The 23964-nt window shown below is 42.7% G+C and overlaps 1 protein-coding gene across 3 annotated transcripts in view; it reads left to right on the plus strand.

The window, feature by feature from the left end:
* XPR1 (xenotropic and polytropic retrovirus receptor 1) overlaps positions 1-23964 on the plus strand; it is a 111388-nt gene that overhangs the window by 56417 nt on the left and 31007 nt on the right. For all 3 annotated transcript variants that reach the window (XM_086617942.1, XM_086617944.1, XM_086617943.1), the window contains exon 3: positions 19055-19156. In XM_086617942.1, the coding sequence (XP_086474068.1) occupies positions 19055-19156 (102 nt within the window). The remainder of the gene's footprint in view (positions 1-19054; positions 19157-23964) is intronic.

Below are 23964 nucleotides of genomic sequence, written 5' to 3' on the forward strand. Positions count from 1 at the left end.
AATACGTGCACATGGGCTGTTGCTGTTAAATATTTGTTACTGGCAGTTGTAGAGGCGGCATGTATTTATACTACATTTGCAGGGAATGAGTTTATTTTCCGTCTTTCAGTGCTAATGGAGCTGCCCGTGTGGAGAGATACACAGTTTGTGGGTATCCAAAGAACAATTCACAATCATTTCTTAAGTAGTATTAACATGCTGGTAAGGCATGCTAGGTCATGTGTTAGTGAATCCTTGTGTTTGCTTATGCATTTTGAAATGTAAATGATAAAACTCTTTAAATTAGCTGCAAAGATACTTCCTTGTAAAATGTCACTTGCTATAAATTCCCTGGATTTGCTCTTGTACAATAAACACAAAAGCAAATACATCCATTAGTTCAGCAGCAGCCGCTTAGATTGGTCTTTTCAAGCTTCCTAAAAAGCAAGATTGATTTAATGATCAGCGACTTTTTGCACAGAGGCTGCCTGTGTGTAGTTGTGTTTTGTGCCTTGTGGGTGTTCTCCTGTCCCTCAGAACAATCCAGGGTAAGTGATACTGTCGGCTGAGCTGTGTGCTCCATGGCTGCAGTGCCAGGGCTGCTCAAACACTGCCAAGCAGAGGACTCGGCTTGTGGGTTAGGCACGGCTTATCTTGATTTAAGGATGGGTACCCATGCAGCCCTTAGAAAGGGAAGGCTATTTTTTTTTTCCCAATAAATTATTGCAATTCCCTTTAAATGTATTAACATTGTATTGTGTACCTTTTGTTTCTGCTGCCTTTGATACCTTGTGTACTTTTTGCAAGGGCATGTACAAATAAGACAGAAGGTGATGGATTTAAACTGAAAGAGGGGAGATTTTGATTAAATCTAAGGAAGAAATTCTTCACTCAGAGGGTGGTGAGGCACTGGAAGAGGTTGCCCAGAGAAGCTGTGGCTGCCCCATCCCTGGAAGTGTTCAAGGCCAGGTTGGATGAGTCTTTGAGCAACCTGGTGTAGTGAAAGGTGTCCCTGCCCATGGCAGGGGGGTTGGAACTAGATGGTCTTGAAGGTCCCTTCCAACCCAAACCGTTCTGTGATTCATGTGTTCTCTTGTAGTCATGCCCATCAGTCTCGTGAATACGGTTGCTTTATGGCTGCTGAGTATATTAGCACCAAATGGACCTTTCAGATGATAGCGTGATTGTAGTCAACGTTATTTAGGCCCCTAGTCCGTATGAAGACTCAAATTCCATCCCACAGGGTTTTTTCAAACTCATTTCTGCTGTGTCCAGTGTTAGGTACATGTGACAGCCTGTAAGTGCTTGTCAGGTAAAGCTCCTAAAGTTGGGCTGTTTCCCCAAAATGAGCTGTGTGCGCTGTCTGAGCCTATCTGTTGCAGGAAACACACTATCTTTGCCTCCGGTGCAGACTATCTCCTTTGTGTCAGCAGTTGTTCTTCTAATACTCTCAAAATTGGTGGTGACTTCTTTCTATATCTGAGATGTTAAGACAGACACATCAACAGATACTTGGGTAAGTTTGCATCCAAGGCCCAGGACACACCTTTGGTCTTAAATCCATTTCTCCTTTATCCAACTGAATTTGACATTACAAAGGTAGTAACAATTGTGGAAATTACCGCCTCCCGAGAGGAAAGATGCACCAAAGTTTTTGTTACAGCAAGTATCAGTATATTTCTTGACAAAGAGTTTTTTGCATCCTTCTGGCAACCTCATCTTGTATTTCTGCTGAATTCTAACTATTTTGTCATCTGCATGCTACCTGCCATGTGGCACGTTTCATTTACTTGTTTGGCAAAAGAAGGGAAAATACATCCATGTTGCACTTTAAAAATAGCGCCGCCGTCTGTAAGACCAGTTGTGTTGTGGGATTGCCGTGACAAGACTGTCTCTTAAGGCAGATTGGTAGCTGCAGAATTGCAGTTTCAGGGTGTGCACGTGAATCAAGTGATAAAACAGCAAAAGAAACCTGAAAATTAATTCATATGTTATGTGTGAGTTTGCAGGGAGCTTTCGAATTTTGAATTACTTTTTGGTTAAAAGTCACCATTGTTTCGGGGGTAAAGCTTTACGAAGAGCTGAGTTGACTCCAGCAGGTCAAAAGAGGTGGCTGAGACCTGGCAGTCCTTGGACAGGTTTAGCAGGAATGGAGACTGTGTTTCTAATTTGGGGTGATGGAAACCAAACCAGAAGCAAATAGGTCTTTGTCAGGGGTAGGGACAAGTGCAGCAGCAGCTTCCCTTTGTGTTGCTGCAGAGTGTGGGCATACAAGTGGTGTACTATCATGTGTACATTTTCCAGTACGTTCAAAGCCATGGTGTTTTAAGGCTTCACAAACTTGCAGGTTTTCCAGTGTGAGAAATTTCTTTGAGGTTAGTTGTGCATATTTGTCCTTCAGGAAGCTTTACGTGCATGGATAGGGACGTTTTCCTTGTGTCTCTGGCTTCAATTTTCCCTTCATTCATTCCATCCTGTCCCTCCTAATCCATCCCTCTCTTCTTTCATGACTGTAATGAATTAATGATTTTATGTAAATCTGGTGTTTGATGGACTTAGGAGATGTGCCTTGGGACTTGTTTAAGCTATCACATAGGAAATGCATCATCTGCTTCACGTTTTCTGCAATTGCAGTCAGTTTTATTTTTCCTTTATTGCCTCTCCCTATTTTCTAATTTTTTATTTATTAATTTGCTTTAAGCATGTGTAGGCCATTTGCCTGGGTTTAAGGATTTAATTCTTCTTTCCATCCCATCTCTCTGCCCCACCCCCTTTATTTTCCACCTTAAATGGGAAGAAAAAAAGCAACCATCCCTGCATTTCATACCTGATGGCTATTCAGTTCCCATGGGAGAGGCACTGAGAGCTAAATGCAGGGGCTGGAGGTCTAGGCTCTCTGGTTAGATTCACTGAATGTCACTAATTAGAGCAGAGAAGCCACTTACATATTTATTCATGTTTCAGAACAGTTGGTGAATCAATTGAGTGAATGAACTGGAGCAGCTTCAACGCTTCTCCTATGTGAATATGCTTAAAAGAAACCCCAAAACCTATTGAAGATGGTTCTTCTTGGCTTGCTGGTATAGACCAGCACGGCTGTAGCAAAACTTCCATGTGACTTTTGGGTGATGCTTTTTCCATTCCCCCTGTCCTCTGCTGCTGTAGAGGAGCTGATTCTAGCCTCTGAAATATTTGCCAAGAACTTTAATGGGATTTTTTTTCTGGTGAGAAAAAATAATGTTACCTTTAAGGCCATCCTCACTCTCTATATATGTAGTTAATGGATTAATTTTCCTAAAGCTTGAATTAAAATCTTTGCAGGAAATAAAATCAGGACAACAACTTGTGCTGGTGCATTGCTGACAGATATAACAGCGCAGAATAACCTTGCAATACATGGTGGGGTTTTTTAAATGGAGCAGATTGATTTCCCCGTAAACACCTTGAAGTGTTGCCTTTCACCAAAATTCTGTCTGAATTTTAGCTCCTAATTGATAATAGCTCATTTACGTTTTCAGAGCAGGATGGTGACAGCCTCCTGGTCTCCCCTCGCTAGGAGATTTGCATTCCATCTGCTCTGGCTGTTGATTAGCAGCATGCCAGCTACATGAGCAGTGTTTCTGGACGCTACGGTCATCTGTTGCGTTAAAATTTTTCTGTGAGGACGCGACCACAAAGCTAAAAGCACGGTTAGGGGAGCGAGAATAACGTTTTGGGGTTTTGCTGTTGTTAGGAGAGTGCCTTGTGGCGGTTGGCTTGAACGAGCATCGCAGGGTCCAGATTTCCTGGAGCACAGCAAAAGCTTTCCAACACTCAGTGGACAAAGCTGTGAGTTCCTTGTTGCTTGCTGCTACTGCTGTTTTGGGTGCTTGCATCTCTGTTCCATTTGTATCACCCATACTTTAAATAAGGAGCAGTCTTGATTTAAGTAGTTTTGCAAGGAACAAGGTTTCAAGTCGACCCTAGCTTCAAAGTGGGCAGCAGCTCACTGCTGCTTGGCAAAGTCACTGTGTGCAGCCAGGCAAGGGGCTGGCAGGTGTTTCTACAGCAAAGCATGCTTAACCTCATCTACCCTTAGCAGAGAAGGTGTGCAAGGTGATGCAAGTATGTTTAGAGTTTGGCAAATGTGGAGGTAGGATGGAGAGGGAAATGGGTCCCTGGTATCTGAGATGTATTGTGTAACTCTCCCCAGCACCTTTAAAAGCGAGTCCGGCTTTTAATCTAGAACAGCGACACACTAAAATGGCCTCATCTGATTTATTTTGTTGTTGTGTGGGATACTGGAGAGTAAGGCTGAGCTTGGTCATGCTAATGGTGAACTTCTGTGCTGTAACTTGGCTCTTTTAGCTGCTTTATAACCTCTGCTGCAGAATGTTTTGGTGTGCATCTGCCTTGTGTCACTGGTGAGTGTGCCAACTGGAAGGTAAAGCAGGTTTCTTTGGGATTTATTCAAGTTTATTGAAAATATTGTTGTTCTGTCTATTTGCACAGCCGATACTGCAACTGGGACTTCGAATTCAGGCTTTTTGCCGCTGTCGGGAATAGGGGTAAAACAGAATTAATTGTGGTGGCTCTGTAATGTGTTCTTTGACATGTAAATAAGAGGTGACTTAGGAAGTTGGGCCATTTGGTTTTTTCACTCTCAGCATTCTTACAATTTGTGTTTGGATGCAAAACCTTTCTGTTGGCAGTTGCTTCTGCACTTTGTGTATTCCCTTCCCACCAGGTTTTGTTCCGTAAGCAATAGAAATTACTGAATGGTTCCTTTTGCCTTTTTATTTACCCAGTGCCAGCAGTGCTGTGCACTGAGCCTGGGGGAAATGTGGGGGGTGGAATCACATGCCTCTCAAATCTTTCTTCTCATTTAGGATGTAAAAATCCTTTTCAAAAGGATTCCAGTTCCAGTCTGGCAGGGATGCTCCGAGAGGAGATACCCAGCCTTTGGGGTTTCTGGCTAGGGACTTGTGTGGTGCAAAAAGAAAGAGATCAGCTTGGAAGACAGACAGACAAACAAGTGCGGTCCTGGTCTCTGTTGCATTTTAATCTTAAACTGAAATTACCCCTTGAACACAGTAGCTCTGTTGAAGAGTTGAAGTGGGCATAGGCTTTCAAATCAATCCCTTTGAAAGACCATCTTCTCTCCTCTTGAAGGACGGGCATTTGAACTGTAGCTTATTTCTTCCCTGTACTTAAATCACAGCAAAACTTTGGATTGCAAAGTGGCATCTGAGGAACGCTGCTTTTACTTGAATTGGATGTAAACAAGCCCTTTAAGTGCAGGATTGAGAATGAGGGAAGGGATGCTACACAAAAGTGGTTTTGAAAGAAAACAACTCCAAACTTGTGGAGACCTGCACTGGAGAACTTCTGCTTATCTTGAATTTACCGCAGTGTCTCCGGGCGTGCTTCAATGCATATTTTTTAATGAGAAGCAGGGTGGGGCTCAGCTGGGTGGCTGCACCCATGTGTGAGCGAGGAGGAACATAACCTTGGGTAGGCTTTGTAACGCCGTGAGGGTCTGACAACATCTGTCACTGTAATACTGTAAGAATTAACACAGAAGAATTACTGCCTTGAGTAGATAAGCAGCTACCTTAACGTTCGTTTACTGGTGTTTGAACTAGGCTTGTATCACTTGCAAAGAAAAACGTTGTTTTAAATTGTGCAAAACGTTTAGGAAGACATTGATGTAAACACTGATGAGAATTAAAAAGCTGTTATGTTTTCTGAACATGGTCTGAGTGTAAAGGTCCCCTGGTAAAATCTCACCCAGACTCTCAAGCTCCGTGTCGTTTCTCCGAGATACCTCAAAACCATGTTTTTCTTCATCTGATAATTGCTTGCTTATTGTCTTCTTGCTGTTTGCTCTAAATAGCTGGTAAAGTAAAAAAGGAAAAATGAATTTGAGTAGCGTTCACTCCCTGGAGGGAAATTAAGCCATCGGTAGCATGTTTGGAGTAGACTTGTCTTTGTACTGTGCATTCACTGTCGTCCATATGGGGAGCCTGTACTTGGTTCTGCATCATTTGTTTTGGCTTTCTGGTTGCTCTTAATATTAATTGAAGTCTTTCCCAAGACACAGTTTTGTTAATCTTCCTTTTGTCATTTCCCTCCTTCTCCCCCCCCTCCCCCCCCCCCCCCCCCCCCCCCCCATTATCCCCAACAAAAATACTCTGTGTGTCTGAAAAGAGGTTTAAATGTAGGGGATTTTTTGTAGTGTTGATGGTCCATTTATTCACCTGTTTTTTACCACCAGTATTAGTGTTTCTGTTTCTTCGCTTAACTTCTAATTTTACATGTGCTGTAATTGTTATAAGGATGCAAATAGTTTCCTGGAGTGATGAGTAGAGGTCTCTTATCAGCTCCAATTATGCAAAATATTTTCAATTAGCTGCCATTCCCTTTTCTGCCTCCCTCCAGACAAACCCAACCAAGCAAAGTCCCCCTGGGACACGGGTGTGCTGGGCAGGAGCAAGCTTTCCCCTTCCACATCGCGTCCTGTCCCAGGAGCCTTAGCATCAGAACGCTCTGTTACTCCCTGTATTCTTAAAAAGTTATAATGTTTTTAATTATACCATTTCCCTCAAGATTTTCTGTACCACCGCTGGCAACTTAAGGGAGGTGGTACCTCCGTTTCGAGGTTCTCACAGTTTTGTCAGCAGCAATGGAGACAAATGACTGTCCTGGAGTCAAGCTTTTTCTTGAGCTGACTGCCTTACTGTGCAAAGTCCTAGCAGGTAGTACAGTGCTTTGGCCAGTACTGGTGTCTGCCCAAGTGGGATGCTTTGTTAGGTGGACCAACGGCTGAATGTGAAATGGCAGTTTCTGTGGTGCTGAGCGAGGCAGAAGAAAGGTGCCACTGAATGAGCAAAACGTTCCCGTAAGCGTTGAGGTGGTTCTGGCTCTGAGGTTGCCACCTCCACGTGCAGCGACAGAGGAGAACAAAGAGAAGGCAGAAGAGTTTCCTGGCAGAAATACTTGTCGTATGGAGGCTTTACTGGAAAAGTTTGAAGCCCTGTGGGTGATGTTTGCTTAGGTAGCACAGAGAAGAGGTGTGTGCCTTCTGTCTAGTGTGGAGAAGATTCCCTTGTTCAAACCAGTGCTGACTGGGTTGCCAATGTACACACTGAATTACCTTCAGCAGGATGAAATAACTCTGGCTTTAAATAGTTTGGTTCCTCAAAATAAATAGTTTGAGGCCCTCTAAATACTACTGCTGGCGTTGGAGCTTACCTTTCTCCCTCTGCTGCCTTAAACTGACCTCGCTGCTTGTTTTAGGCTTTATCTTGGCTCCTCATTCCTACAGCTGCCTGGCAGAGCCCATCAGGGAACCGAGGAGGTTGAGAATAACCTTTTCCAGCCCATTGTTGCTTGATTACACAGTTGGACCAGAGCAGCTGAGATTGCTGGGTGCAAGGACTGGCTCTCAAAGAAGTGCTCCAGTCCAAAGCGAAGTTTTGTGAAACTAATTTAATGCTTCTACTTTACTTATTGGTGCAGAAGAATTGACGTAGGTCTGGTTCCTGCAGCCATTTAAGCACTCCCATAGGCAGGCAACCTTTTTCGGGGAGCGACGGTTGGACTGCTGGGCTTGCTTTTAGAGCACACACCCAAGGAGCCTGAACAGGGCATGGTCTTAATGCTGAAAAATGCCGTTTCCTACAGCTCCTGGAGTATGTATCCTGCTGGTGACCACCTGCAAATCTCCATGAAGAGCAGAACTGCTTAGGTTCCAGGAGTCTCGATTTGGGCGAGCCTGGTAAGGGTGCGCTGGCGGGCAGTGCAGCACAGGTGATCTGCTTGTCAGGCTGCCTTTGCAGTGACGGCTTTATCACTGTGAAATTGCTCAGAGTTTCTAGGCCTCTTTTTTTTTTTTTCAGCATAAATTAGTACTTTTCTTGTAGGACTTGCTCGTGCACAACCTGATTTTGCTAGCAATTTTAAAAGAAAAAGTATATATATGTACACACTGTAGATACTGATATTTGGTGGAGGGAGGGAGAAAGAAAGAAAGTGAGAGAGAAAGCACTGAAAGAACAAGACTGAAATTACATTTCAAGATTATTCTGCCCTGCATTTATCTTGTTCTTCAGATGAGTGGGTGACAGGTTAAGTCATTGTGGCATGCATGTATGAACCTTCTTCAGCCTTTTTAGCTCTGTTCTCGGGAGAAGATTTTCTTTCTAGCTTGTACATCACTGTCGTACGGAATGTCCCCTGCACCGTGGGGGCCGTGGGCAGAGGAACGTGTCTGCAAGGGAACGTATGGAGATTCAGCCCTGATGCATGGCCAGTCATGGGCAGAGCATCTTTGGTACAGATAAGACCTGTGAGCACCAATGTCTTGGGAAGAAGCTCATTGGGCCCAACAGAACACATCCCTGTAAGGACACACATGGAAAGGACAGTGACTGGCCATCGTGCCTAAGAGTACTTTGATAAAGGCATTGCCTATTTCAAAGGTCCCAGTACAGCTTGCGTAGCAAAATGTTGCTGTGGTCACTTGTGTAACACCCTGTTGCAGTGAATTCTTACAATCAGAATAGTTTAGGTTGGAAAAGACCTTGAAGGTCATGGAGTCTGTTAAGGTAACACTGCTAAATCCACCAGTAAACCATGTCCCTAAGCACCACATCTACATGTCTCTCAAATACCCTCAGGGATGGTGACTCAGCCACTTCGCTGGGCGGCCAGTTCCAATGCCTGACAACCCTTTTGGGTGAAGAAATTTTTCCTAATATTCAATCTAAACATGCCCTGGCACAACTCGAGGCCATTTCCTCTTGTCTTATGTTACTTTGTTTTCCAACTTACTACTTCTTTTAAGCATTTTGCCTTTTTACAGTAAAATAACTATTTTTATTCCTATTCAAAATAAGTAAAACTATACTAAAATCTCTCCAAAATGTTTTAACATCAGTTGTGCTGGAGTATGTTGAACTAGCCAGTTTGTATCCAAGGGAGGAAAGGCTTTTCCCCACAAATGCATTACTACAGAATTTGAGAAGAAGAGAAGACTAGACGCACACGTGCTGCTGGAGCGTTGGCAGGAGATTGGGTGCTGTTGAGTAAAAGACCAAAGCTCAAACACATTCAGTCTGTTTAACTAATAATTGAGACGTTTGCTGTGTTCATATCAAGGGTACGGGCATGTGATTTCAACTCAAGTGAGTTGTGTTGGCTTTACCAACGTGGTCTTGTCAGCTGAGCGGTGGGGTAATGCTTTTAGTCATCTCTCATCACAGGACAGACGTGAGTTGAAGTGGGGTGATTTGATATTCCAGTTAAATCAGTCTAACGGGTAGCTGCTGCCAGAGGGCTGATCTCCTCCTCACTGCCTCTTCCCTGTCTGCAAGGAGCCGTTTCAGAGGAGCAAACCACAAGAATCTAGGTCATTGATCAATTAGGTGTTTAATGGTTTTTGGTTCTAATGCTGAGGAGTTCCCTAAATACCAGATTAACTTCCTGAACCGGTTCACTGCAGGCTGGGATGAGCAGCAGTACCAGAGCAAGGGAAGGGGCATTGGGTGCCTGTCTGAGCAAGGACATTAAGGGCAGCCTGAACTGCCTCCAAAATTCGTCGTCGCTTCATCTATGTGCGGTTTTCATGGGAGGCAAAAACTTGTTTAATAATACGAGACTTTAAAAGTGCACTTTGTCACCGTTCCTTTAACTGGCTGTAATTACTCAGTTTTGGTTTAGCTCCTGTCCTGTGTTTTTGGTTATGTCAGGTGTTCTGAAGGTTTTCGTGCAGTTTTAATGAGAAGGTAATTGTTATTGCTTAGTAAAACTCTGGCAATCAGACTATTAAAACCAGAGGCTCAATAAAAGAAGCATAAACAGTCATTTTATTATGAAGCTTTATCTCCTGACAGAAACCTTTTTTGCTTGATTAAAACATTCACAAGATTGAATTTACGTCTTTCTTGGTAAATATAAAAGCACATTAAAAAAGACTGGAAAGTTTCCTCTTGTTTCTCTTTCCATGCCATCAAGTACGGCCTCCATTCAGGAGGTGGGGCAGGGAAAAAGAGTATTTGTGGGTTTTAAGGGGAGTGATCTCTACTTAATTCAGCACTGGAATATTTGAGTTTCCTTTACTTGCCCCTTGCTGCTTCACTTCCAGTCCCCATGGTAATTTCTTCCATCCTTGGTTTGGGGGCTGGCCCAAAGACCCAAATCAATACAACTGGGATGATCCTCCCCTTCCTTTCCGGGGTCTTACATATGTATATATTTTTAAATATCACTTGGCTAAGAGGTCAGGCGCTCTAGCACTTGTACTGATATCAGCAGAGGCTTTGCTGAGTTCATTGAGTTTCGCCAGGCTGAAGAGAAATGTGGGGTAGCTGAATATAAGGAAAAACTTCAGTTTGAATTCTGAGCACCTGATTTTTAGATCAGCAGTTCTGATCTTTGTTTTCCATGCTGCTGTGTGATTTTGTGACTTCTTTATTTTGCATTTGTCTGCTTGGGTTAAGAACCAAGTTGGGCAACTTAGGGAGGCATCCTTATTTCCATCCATGTGAATTAGCAGAAGGGAGCTTTTTCAGATTGTGATGCACTTGTATAAAACACAGCTGTGCCTATTTACTTGAGGTCCCTTCAGTGGATCTTAAAAGCACAAACAAGTACTTCTAATTTTGTAATTTCGTGGCCCCATCATTGCGGAGGAGGAAAAACTATCATCTCGGACACAACATTGCTCAGGTGAAACATCTCTTTGCAGAAGGAATGGATGGCAGTGCTGAACTCTTGTCTCATGTAGCATCTGTCAGAGGTGTATGGGCTAGTTCAGACCTCTTGTCTGTAAGAGGCTAGAGTATCTCTGCATTACTTAACCTCAAAGGTGTAAACTGTGATGGTTTTTTTTTTTTTTGTGCAACCATAATTGCTGCTGTCTCGTCTTGTTTAAATGAAAACCAGAACTCGAGGCAGCAGACCAGCAGCTTGAGGAACCTGCAGGTGCGTTGTGTAACCAGAGGTTGTTCTGGTGTGATCCTGGTTAATTCAACAAAACTGCAGTATCTCCCCTTACATCGCTGGTTTCTTGTCTAAACTGAGCAGACGTGACCATTGTGTCTGGACAGGTTCTAGTATGCACTGACTGAGTAACTCAACTCCAGTATTCTCCATTCTTTGTCTTGGAGTCAGGTTGTGTCATGGTCAATGTGAAATTTCATCTGGAGTCTTAGCTCTTGTTGACCATATTTTATTGACCCTTCAGTGTGTGGCAGTGTTTCTGGTCTAGCTTATTGGGAAACTTTTGCAAAAACATCTAGTGAATCGTTACTTTCCTTCTTGAAAAGATTAAGAATTTAAAGGCTGTTCTTAACCCAGGGAAAGCAGGTATTGAGAGTCCTGTCACTGTGGGATGTCTCCTGGCATCCACATCTGTCATACTGTATTAACAATATTTTTATAGTACATTTTGAAATATTATTAGGCATTTGTACTACTTCTCTTTATTTTTTTCTGTCACAAGTTTCTGCCTAGCTGTCCTTCAGATCTGAGGTACCACATAGCCATAGGTTTTGTTATTCTACTGGGAATATTGATTTCCTAATGGTACAGAAGCAAAGCATTGTAAAAGTGTTGCAGCATCCTGGTGACATATAAGGACAGAAGACAGAACGGAGGTAGAATTCCAAAGCTGAGATGGCTCTGGCTGTCTACAAATTCAGACAACAATCTAATAATGGCCAATTATAACAGCAAAACGGGGGACAGCTGGGATGTAAGCTTACAGAGCCTTGGGGTCATCTCTGCTTCAAAGCTGTGCCAACCCGGTTGGGTTTTTTTTGCACCTCTGTTGCCTTCCACCAACCCAGCTACGGGGAAGGTGGTCCTTTAGATCCTCTTCTAGGCACACAGGGTTAAACTAGAAATTCTTCAGTACGAGGGTGGTAAGACTTTGGAATAAATTGCCCAGAGAAGCTGTGGATGCCCCCTCCCTGGAGAAACCAGTGACAGCACCGCCACGCTCTCGCCTTCATCACTTCCCTCTAATAGCTGACAAAGACTCACGGTGCCTTCTTTGTTTGCAAAATGGAGAAGAGGAGGCTGAGAGGAGACCTGATTACAGCCTACAAATACTTGAGAAGGGATGGTGGGGAGGTAGGGGAAGGGCTCTTTACATTAGTGATGGGTGATAGAACAAGAGGAAATGGGTATAAGCTTAGTCAGGGGAGATTCAGGTTGGATGTTAGGAAGTATTTCTTCTCTGAAAGGGTTGTCAGCCACTGGAATAGGCTGCCCAGGGAGGTGGTTGAGTCCCCATCCTTGGATGTGTTTAAGAATAGGGTGGATGATCTACTTAGGGATATGGTTTAATGGGGATTAGGGACGGTTGGACTCGATGATCTCTAAGATCTTTTCCAACCTATGAATCTATGAATGAAAAATGACTTCTTACGGGTGCTGGAGACTTGTTTAAAGAAGTGAACCTGTAGAACAGCTGTGCAACTACCCTGTAGACTGCAAAACCTGACAACTCCTTGAGCTACAAAGCTCGTAGCCAGCCAGCTGGGCAACAGCTGTCTTCTCACATCTGGCTATTACGTTCCCTGTTTTTTCTGCACCTGAAGTTCATACCGGGATGCTGTCATTGCTTTAGAAACTATGTTTACAGAGTCACAAATATAAATAATGTATAGTAGGCACTTGCTTGGACATCTAGCTTGTAGGCATGTTGTGAAGGTTGCTTTTTCTTTCCAGCTGAATAAGCCATCTACAAGAATCTGACTGGTTTCCATGTAAGATTTCAGTGATGCAATCTAACAATAAGGAAGCAGAATTTTCACCAACCTGAAAATCATAATTTCTAAAGGTATTTTGAGGTAGATTTCATTCATTTTGGGTTAATTGGTAAAAACAAGAAAATGGTGAACCAAAACCAGAGAGAGCTTGTGTTGGTGGCCTGCAGCAGTTCTTCCCTCTCCCTTTGCCTACCCACACATAAACACTGTGTGTGCAGGCAATACCAGCCTCATTTGCTACCTGAGTGGTCATTTTTTTATAACTAGATTTAGGGAAATAATTTAATAACCAAATCTAATTTAGTATAAAGCGTTCATTAAGTGGAGAGCTGACCAGCTCATCCATGATGGTTTAGAAAAGTAGGTATAGCCTGCTATGAATTTTCTTCGTGTTTGTTTTGTTGTTGGTGTTTTTTTAATATTAACTGGTGTATGCAACTTTTCTTGCTTATTTTATAGTATTTTAATTCAAGGTCCCCTTTTGATGGAATAAATTCCAAGAGACGTCCATACCATTACATGTGCGCTTACAATTTGCAGCTCAGAAGTTAAGGTGGAATACCATGAATGCAAATGTTCCTTATTTGCAAGCAGAGTTGGCTTCCTTCCTCTTCCTATAGCAAGAATACATCCTAGGAAAAAATGTCTATATCTGTACTTTAAACACTTAAAAGCTTTCTCATACTGAATTTTATTTGCCACAAGATTGAACTTGAAAATACATGGTGAGTAATTAATTTGCGGGAAGTTTTCCGTGAGTGATACAATTTGCAGCTGACCCAAGCGTAGCTTTCTGTTGTGAGGAAGGGAGTTGCATTGCAGAAGAACCTTTCCTTTGGAAAAATACCCCAGTAAACATGAGGATGACACATAGAGGTGTAAAGGTAGTCTTCATCCTTGCATTTATGAACTACATGGTTTGGTTTTTTTAGCTGTAAAATTTTTCACTGTACGCTATGTAAAAGGTTGGGAAACTGTACAGTCTTGGTGCTGTAGAACTGTCAAGGGTATTAAGAAATTGTGATGGTAGAGTAGACGGGCAAAGCTGATGGGGGTTTGGAGGCAGATCCATGTTTTCATTAAATGACCCATTTTTTTAGAATTTTGAGAGTGGTAATAAAAGTGGCCTTTTTTCTTTTTTTCCCTAATGTGCTACTGAGCCTAGAAGTATAAGCAGTTACTGTCTTTGTGGACCCGGGAACAAGAAAACTGTCTTTTAAATCTCGTTAACTTTTCAGAGCACGGTTCTGTTGTTGTAGACCTATTTGAGCCCTGGGCACGGGGCTTTTAGTTAGCAAGAGGCCAAGGACGAGGTATGGAAAATGTTAAAAGTTTGGTGTATTTGAAATGGTGCCAGTGCTAAACTTGTGATAACCTGTTCAGTATGATTTGATTTGTTTAATGCCAGTGTTGAGTTGGACTTTTTAATTATTTGTTTTTACTGAATAGATGGCAGAGTCCTCCTAATAAACAGAATCTCCTCCTCTAGACAAAGTGTTGAAATAACCTTACACAGATAAAACTGTTTGGTGGCAAACAGAAGGTGATTCAGAGAACTACACCTGTGCTGATCTCATAACAAAGCTAATTAATCTTTTTTAATTAAATACCCCTTGAAATTCAGCATAACAAAGACTGCAGGATTTTTTTATTTCTTTTTAATGATTACTTTTAGAGGGCGCTGATCTAACAAAGAAAACTTTTACTGTCTGTATTTGTGCATGGAAGCGAGTAAGTGGAGCTGCCTGGGGTACTGGCCGTGTGTTTGTATACTACAGCAGCAGAAAACGAGGAATCAAATGAACATTTCACAGATGCACTGAGAAGTGAGTGCTTGGGACAGCGCAGGAACATAACTTGCATGTTAATTTTGCAACTTGAGGTTCTGTTTTAGGTGTGCCAGCCTCCAAACTCTCTGCGAACCAGAAGGTGTGGTAAGAGGGGAGCATGGCCAGATTGCTGCTGGTTTACAGCTCGGCTCTGCGAGTGAAAGCAAGAGCCTCTCAGACTTACTGTGCTCCTTATTTATAGCAGGCAGTCGCATGGGATGATGAGGTTGAGAAGCTGCAATATCGATCAGACTATCTTCTTGGCAACCTTGCTCGTGGCAACTTCGTGGACCTTCGGGTAAACGGAGTATTAGGGCTATAGAAAAAGAACAAAAGGAAGGTTACCGCTGGCCCTTCTTGGCAGCAAGAGCTGGGTGCCTTTTAAAAACAGCTCCTGTTGTCATGGAGCTTCTGAATCCAAGGCCGGTTTCTGGCACCGTCATTTGCTCATGGCAAAAAAAAAGTTGTCCTGTCCTAGCCTTGGGGGGGAAATAAATAAATAAAGGCAATAGCCTTGGCAGCACTTGTCTATTATTGCAGCTGAATGACTGAACTGCAGTGGGAACGGGACCATAGGGAAACCTTTTCTTCACAGAGAATCCTGGGTTTTAAAGCTGGCATCCACCGTGGTCTGCAAAATATCTTTTATAAGAAGGTGTTTGACATTTGGAGAAGGATTTTCAATAGTTTTATAGAGAACTTGCTTTCCTCTGAGTCAGCGATGTTTTGAGGTTGAAAGAGAGACCTGAATTCCTAATCTCAAGGTTTTTGGAAGGTCTTCCAGTAGTGGTTTGTTTATATTTTGAAGCCCATTTCCCTCTTTTAAATTTCAGATATAGTCAAACAGTTGAACACACTTATTTATCATTTCATGAAGTGGTCAGTAATGTACAAAAGATATTTATTAATTTACTGGGCATTATGTTAGTTTAACACTACGTTGCTTTGCTGAGCTTTTTTACTATCTTAAAACATGATATTTTGATTGTGTAGAAATATTCATGCTTGACTTCATGGACAAAAAGTATACTCCGCTTCCTGATGAGATTTTTTTTGTTGTTGTTCTTGGGTGGTTCCAGCAACTGAAGCTTAAAAACTTGCTTGGCTTTACTTTGGCTTTGTGAACTTGCTGAAACCTAGAAACGAGTCATGACAGACGTCGTTTGGTGTTTCCAGAGCAGGGAAGCAGCGAGTGTCTGTGCTTTTCTTTCTACATGACTGACTTCTAAAGACAGGAACGGATGATTACCCCATGTCAGAAAGCATCTATAGGTAAACTCTTCTGCTGGAGATGTGTGAACTCTTTAGGTTGAAGAATTTGCCCTTCAGGTCCTTCCTTAACAGTCAGCTTGTTTTGATGCTGTCTGATTACCGTTATTTGAAATGTTTCAGGCAGCTTGTGAGTAAAATCTCTGCATATTAAGTAGTACATAGTAATTTCTCTTCTTTCACCTGCCTGTTTGTGTTTTGTCTGCCCGTGCTAGTGGCTGTTGGGTCAAGGATTAGAGCCCTTGCAGGCAAGTTCAGCTTGGCCTTGCTGGTAGGGCCCCAGGGTTGGATGTTGCAACTGCTGCGACGCTGTTGTTAGACATTGCCAGCCCCAAAGCAGAGTTATTTTCTGTTCTTCTAGTGTTTTAGGCTGCCCACAAAGAGGGATCTGCGTTGTGGCTCTGGGCTGAGCAGGAGGCGTTGGGACACGCGCGTGTGGTTCTGCAAAGTCTGCATTGGGCCAGTGGCCTCGAGCAAGGGCGTACGGACACCTCGGGGCTGCTGCCGCCTTGATTTGGCGAGGAAGAGTCGAAGCCCTGTTATTTTTGGGGTTGGTTTGCACAAGGGAGGGAGCCCTCGTCCTTGGGAGGAGCCGTGGATCTGCAAGTGTAATCGTCAGTTAATAAACTTGGAGTTTGGAACAGCCTATGGAGCCCTTGCAAGTTCTTTTCCACAAGCCCTTGGATGGTGGAGTTGCAAACACCAGTCATCTGTGCAGGACAGGCTGAGAGAGTTGGGGCTGCTCAGCCTGGAGAAGAGAAGGCTTTGGAGTGATCTTATAGCAGCCTTCCAGTACTTAAAGGGGGCCTACAGGAAAGCTGGAGAGGGACTTTTTACAAGGGCGTGTAGTGACAGGACAAGGGGCAATGGATTTAAACTGAAAGAGGGCAGATTTTGATTTGATATAAGAAAAAAATTTTCACTCTGAGGGTGGTGAGGCACTGGAACAGGTTGCCCAGAGATGATGTGGCTGCCCCATCCCTGGAAGTATTCAAGGCCGGGTTGGATGAGACTTTGGGCAACCTGGTGTAGTGGAGGGTGTCCCTGCCCATGGCAGGGGGTTTGGAACTAGATGATCTTTGAGGTCCCTTCCAATCTGAATCATTCTATGATTCTATGACTGTGGGTTTTTCTCTGTTTTACTCTTTAAAGCATCATCAAACTCCAAAAGAAGACAGGCTTCTTCCAACGTTGCCCCTGCAGGCTTGTGATGTTATTTGCTTTTTCTATGCAACCTCTCTAAAACATTAATATAATGTCTGAAGATTTATGGTGTTTAATATTGGTGCCACAAACATAAAAAAATCAGGAAACTCTAAATGTTAGAAGTTTATATTTAATGTAAATTAATACTACTTTGAGGTTGGTTTTACTTAGAAATTAACACTAAAAGAAAATGTTTTTTTTTTGTTATGACAATCCAGTGTTCATTGTGAGTGAGTGAGTGAAACTTTTCTGTAGACACTCATCATCTCAATTTAATAACATATATTTCAAAATCTATTTTGTGACCTTACCAAGACTGTACTAAAATTTTAATTTTTTCTCTTCGTAGTAATACTAATCTTTTTTAGTCTGTAAGACTGCATGAGAATTCAGAAACTGTAACTATGGGGGTTGTGAAGAGTCTGCTTTATTTCAGCATTAGGAGCATTTGGGACAGATGATTGACAGTGGTAAAATTGGTAATTATAGTGTGGATTCTTTAATTTTTGCTCATTAAACTAATTTCTTAATTATTATAAAATTCATTCTGTCTTTGAAATTCTACACTTCTGGAGATGCTGCACTGTATTCCTTATAACAAAGTGACCAAATTGCTGCTTTAATTGCAAAACATGACTTGAAATACAGAATTGTATTTAGTTCTTCCAAAATAGTTAAGAGTCCCAAAGCAGTGGTGGAGAAGCGTGGATCTGATCACTATCACTGTAATTTAGGCCTCTTCCTTTAAACTTTGCTATGAGAGGTATTTTATTTTCCAGGAAGGAAGAAGGTAGTTTCCATCTAGTTTCCCATTTACTCGCTGGGGAGATTTTAGTTTGCTGTGGTGGTACATTTGTATTTGGAAGGATTTTAGCGATGAGGAGGTGGGGATGATGGCTGAAGCCTTCTGGAAGGTCAAATGAAGCCTTCAGTTAAAAGCTTGGCACTTCTCTTCTAAATACAATTGTTTGTTAATCTGAGATGAATATTTTTCATGGCCAGCTTTGTTCTTCAAGAGCAAGACCAGTGCCTGTGGTAGGTTGAGAACCTGTATACAAATCCCAGCACAAAGCACACTGCAGTGGTAGGAGTGCTGGAGAAGCTCTGGGGGAAACACCTGACAAGCTGGAAAGGGCACATGAACACGCAGTGCTGATGGTACTTGGCTTCCTGCTAGGTAAACTTAGAGAAGAAAAAACAAACCCCCATCATAAACGCCAATTTTTGTTTAAGAGGTTTGTTCTCACTAAGGTTCATATTGGAGAACTTGCCAGTGCCCGAGACTGGAGAGCAGAACAACTTCTGCGTGGATAATGTAGGAGTTTAACCATGACATAGAGCAACGGTAGCATGTCGAGGGTGGTTATGCTGCTACTTAATCTACTTTTGGTTTGGTTGGAACATCTTTCCCTGATCTGGCTCACCGCATGGTTGCGGAAGTGATGTGGGAGGGAGGAGAGAGACCACCCCTGCGGTGGCTGTGGCTTTGTGCTGGGTAGATATGACAGCAGAGAGGTGGCTTCGGGGTGCTGGAGGCAGCAGAGTAGGCAGGTTGGGATGAGGCATGGTCTTCCCTTTCCACTGATGTGCAGCTTGAGGGTGTCTGACTCTATGACAGTAGGAGAGATGCCTTTTAAAAACAATTCCTGTAGGTATAAAGAACAGTCTTGATCCAGGACGGCCCTACAGGCACAGTCACATGAGCTGGGCTAGGAAGTGGCAATGAAGCACGTGAGATCTGCAAGAGCACTTGAAGGATCAAAAAAGATGATGGGAAATTTGGTCAAGGTGCAGTTCTGCTTATGTGGGCTTTTTCCCTCTCTATCTTGGCACAATTCCTTTAACAGCCAGATGTGTGTTCCTTTGGAGCCCTTTGGACTTGATTGTTCTTCTTCCTCTGCAGGACAAAGAAGGTAGAATATACTCTGAAGAAATACTTCCATGGCAACCACTTAGAAAATTGTTCCTAAGTTCTTCTGTTACAACTTTTGTTTTTTCTATTTTGTTTTATAGATACAGATGAGGACACAGTGAAAAGGTGTCTTGCCACGTTTGAAGAGAAGTTCTTCCAAACCTGTGAGAAAGAACTTGCCAAAATCAACATTTTCTATTCAGGTAAGGTGCTTATTTGTGTGTATTTGTGGAAAATACAGCAGCACAAAAAGACACTGAAGCTCCCAAACTGTCAGAATAACCACAATGGTCACGCAGGTCTACCATCAGGTAATTATAGGGCAGGTTTATATGGGAAACTGCTCTGGTTTAATCACAGATGTGGAGCTAAACCGTGGTATTTGAATGGAGAGAGAATGAAAGGCAGATGATTTCACTGCTTTGCAATAGCATCCTGCTGAACTTTATGAAGATGCTCTTAAACTTAAGTGGCAGCTTACATATAGGGCACAGTTTCTCAGCTTATCCATGGTGACAGTCTCCTGTGTGTGTTTTAGGCATGCTGAGCTCCCTAGCTGGTGTTTCCTGAGCTTGTACAGGAACAGCTGTCATGGACTTGCCTGTGTATGGGAACTTGACCGTCTTGATGTGTCCGACAAGTTTTTAAGCACATGACTCTTAAACTCTTGCAACTTTCTGGAGTAGATCAGCCAGTAGCAATTTGTCATCTGCTATGTATAAAATCCTGTTTAGTAAATTGAGTGAAAATGTAAAGTGGTAAGAGTAGAGATTCCAAGGGGTCGTATGTCAAAGTGCCGTGTTTGTTTGTTGTTTTCCCTGAGAAAGTTTGCTTTCCCACCCTGTGTTTTGAAAACAAACTTTAGAATGAGATAATTGGAAATTCACCCTATAATATTGCTACAAAAGCCTTAGTAACAGTGTGCTCCAGTTCCACCCACCATTACACTTCAGCTGGTTTTCAGCCTCTTTTGGTAAGGTTTAAAATGGGTTTCCAAATAGAAAAGCATTTAAATACGGATACAGTGAAGCATTGACTTCAGCTACACTTTCTCTTAACCTGTTGATTTGTTAACTTGGTGCTACAAACAGGCTTTTGCAGCACAGTATGGTAACCTTCTCTATTTCTGATTTTAATCCAGTAACAAAGTTGAATTGTGCAAAATATTTTAGTCACCATCAGGCTGTGACTTTATTGCCAGCTGTTTTACGGCTGGCAGAACCTGAGTTGTGAAGATGCGAATAGCTGAAAGCAAAATAGACGGAATAACCACGCGCTGCAGCTTGGCTCTGTCAGCTTCCATCTAGGGAAGTAAAGCTCTCTTGGGCTGGCTGTGCCTGCTCTTCTGGCTCCTGGGGCAGTGGTGGTTTGCCAAAGCCTGAGTGGGTGTCAGGGCAAGGGGCAGTCTGTAGGCAGGATCGATTTTTTCTGTTGGGCTCGCTGGGTTTTACACTTTATAGGCGTTTTTCTACATGCAATTTGTATGTACCTAACTCAGACCTATTGTTCTCAGTTTTGTTTCCCTGGGAGATCTTCTGGTTTTTCTCCCAGGTCTGAGGTAAGTCTTTTATGCTCAGAAACTTATCTTACTTTTCTAGTTATATCAGATCCTGTGTACTACGAGCTAGACTCTGTGGAGGAAGTTCTGTCAATTCAGACGTACAATACAGATGATAATTTTCCCTAATGAGGACCTGTTAGCATGCGTGCACCCACATATGCACACCCATTCCAGCATTGTTTAAAATGGCACTAATAATATAGGGTAGGGTTTTTTTTCTACTTGCTGTCATTTCAAAAATTTAAGAGGAGAGAATACATGTAATTGGAAAATCTCTTGTGATAAGATTAAAATAAGTCTTTTATTTGCAGAACAGCAATGAGACTTTGGTAGCATGGAAACCCTTTATTAGGTTTAGTAACGTTAAGCTACATCAAGAAATGTTCCATCAGTGGTTCCTCTCCCTGATCATGTCAGAAGTATGTCACATCGAACCCTACTGTAACTCCAGGTGTGTGTTAGCTTGCATTAAGACCTGGTACATCCTATTTATTATAGGCTTATTACACGCTTGTCTTTACGACGACAAATATGATCCGTTTTTAAGAAAGCGAAGCTTTTCTGTTGATCTCTGCTTCATTTCCTCATTGCCTTTCCCTGTGCTGAGGGACCCTCAGGGAGCGTTGCCAGGGATTGCACAGCATGGACAACCCCATCGTCTCGGGATGGGCTGCTCCCAGACCCCAGCTCCTTCCCAGCTTCCCAGAGTGCTGGGCTTTGGAGTGTCTACTGCAAAATGCCTTTGTCTTTCGCCACGTGCTCAGGTTGTCGGCTCTCATCAAACATAGCCTTAATTCCCCAGACCGTTATCCCAGCTTGGTAGGAAGGAAAACTGCCATTAACTAAATCCGATTTGATAAACAGTTTGTGATTATTTGGACTACGCTCCGGAAAATCTATACTCAATTGAAAGAAAAAAAAAATAGCAGTGAAATTTTCAAATAGTTCCAGGAGACAAATACCTGCTGGAGTGTTAAAGTTTTATTTGTAGCCAGTTTTGGTTTGTCTTTGGGATTTTCTAGAGAAGAGGTTTGTTGTATTTTAAATTAGCATCACCAGCATCTGCTTGGGCTACTTTTTAGCTAGTGATGTTTTTGTCATTAATTTACGAGCTGGTTTTATTATTTGTAGGAAGCTGCAGCTTTAACTTGGTAAGCAAATTATCGAATATAATATGTGCAAGTAAGAAAAGGAAGGAATTGCTAAAAGAGCTCGCCTAAAGTATCCAGAGCCCTGAGACAGGACACCGTGAGCAGGTATGGGCTGTGTCACAGAATCATAGAATGGTTTGGGTTGGAAAGGACCTTAAAGACCATTTAATGCCAACTACAGGGACACCTTCCACTAGATCAGGTTGCTCAAAACCTCGTCCAACCTTCTCTCTGGTGAAACAGGTTTTGTTCACAACCATGACCATGTCAACTGGAACTTGGGGGAAAATTTTACTAGCTCCTTGGTGTGATAGTTTTGTGGGGTTTTTTTCATGATCCTTTTGTGTGAACTTTTCTTTAAACTTGGAAAAGAGTCAAAAATGACTTGGAATTGCATAGTTGAGGTGATAACTTTAGTCAGTGGGTTTTAGTCAAGATCTAGAAGGATTTTGGGGCAAAGCAGCTTCTTTCTTGCAAGCATTTTTATTGAAGTCTGCCTCTATTTTTAGGTTTCTCCTCAGCCTCTGCCATGAGGTTACACTTGAGCTGAGGACTCAGTGGGCATCAGGTCATGCAAAATGCAGCAGCACAGGAGCGGTTCCAGTTTTGAAGTGCGTGCTGCTTTTTTCTAACTCCTTTGAGTGGCATATGTTTTAAAAAGTCACTTTTCGGGGAGCTAAATTAGTTAGTGATAGTGGTGAATGTCTTTTCCCAGTATTTTGGAGTATGTTATGAGTTGAGAAATGGTTTTCTATTCTGCTTTGCCGTTTCCCTAGGCAATTCCCTAGGAGGTTTTAAGAATAGCAGCACACGTTTTGTCGTCGTTTGCTTCTGCAATGAATCCCAGTGATAAAATCATACCTTAACGAGATATTTCTCCTTCTGGAAAATATCTTATGCAGAGCACTGTAAAATTATTTATAGAGGAGTTTTGCTCTTAAAATTAACCAGAATTGAATAAGACTGAGGAAAAGATCAGAATCGCTCCCATAACAGTAAATCTTACTTCTAGGGGGGAGCAACTGAGAAATACCATTAAGTTGTTAAATAAGATACTAATGAAGAGAAGTATTGACGGTCAGGACACTGTCAGGCAGAGCTTTGGGTCGTGGTTTCTGGCGCAGAGGTGTGTGTCCTGCTGTGTGGAGGTGGCTCCAGCTCCCAGCCGTCTGCTCCGACACCATCAACCTGCTTGGCATCTTCCTGGCCAACGCCAGTGCCCAGGGTCTGCCCTGGAGCTTATCAACAGAGATGCCAAAGCTGTGACTGAAGCCTTAGGGGAGGGGAAAAAAAGCCTGGAAGGAACTAGTTGTACAGAACAAAGAGAAAGATAATGGTATCAGTTGTGCTGTTTTTAGCATGAAAAGATTGTTATTTAGCTGAAAAGATTATTTTTTTCAAAGTATATAAAGCAGCGTGTTTAAAGGAACACCTTTTTCAGATTTGAGATGTGAGGAACAGAGACTGACTTGTTCTGAAAACAGATCAAAATGATATTTAAATTCAGGTTGACTGTCCCTTTAATCAGTAAATAATGAGGCAATGCTTCTAACCTGCGTGAGCCTAAACTGAGGAAAAGAGGGATAAATTATTACAGCGGATCGTGTACAGCAGCTAGTAGTGTTGTAACTGCTGATCAAAGCAGGAGCTGTGTGTGTCTGTCACCGGGAGCTTGGCAGAGGGGTTGCGTTGCTCTCTGAGCTTCAAAATTCAGTGTCACATTTGCAGTGTGGGTTTTTTTCCTTTGATTTTCTTGCTGTCGTATAAAAAGATAGTAAACACACAGTCAGCAGTGGGTGCTTTGCTTACTAGCTGTTGAATTTCCAAATATTGTCCAACAGGTTTGGGTTTGTTTTAATGTTTTTTGTGCATTTGCTTCATTTGAGGAAGGCAAGCAGCTTTCCTTCGCGTGCCAGGTAGACGTGTGGTCACCCCTTTGGTATTTGGATGAGACCCTATCTGCCTGGCTGCCTCCAGTGACGGCTCTGCCAGCGCAGGGAGGCCAGACCCGACATCCCAGTCCTGGTTGATATCCCCTAAGTACAGGCAGCAGCTGCGCACGTTGGGCTGCTTCCATCTGTAATGGGTATTCTGGAACGAGCATCCTGTAAAAATCAGATCTGGGGTGGAAGTCGAGAGGTCTGAGCTCCCGTCTTACGCTGCTTTAGTCTGTGCGTAAGGGACAGCCCCTTCGTTTTGACTGTGTTAATTAAGATCTGTCAGATGTAACGGCTTTGGTTTTGGAGAAAAGTGTATGTTGTATGCAGGAGCTCTTTAAAACCTTTAGCAAGAAGGAACT

This window comes from Tauraco erythrolophus, chromosome 10 (assembly GCF_009769465.1).
Source record: "Tauraco erythrolophus isolate bTauEry1 chromosome 10, bTauEry1.pri, whole genome shotgun sequence".
Taxonomy (NCBI): Eukaryota; Metazoa; Chordata; class Aves; order Musophagiformes; family Musophagidae; genus Tauraco; species Tauraco erythrolophus.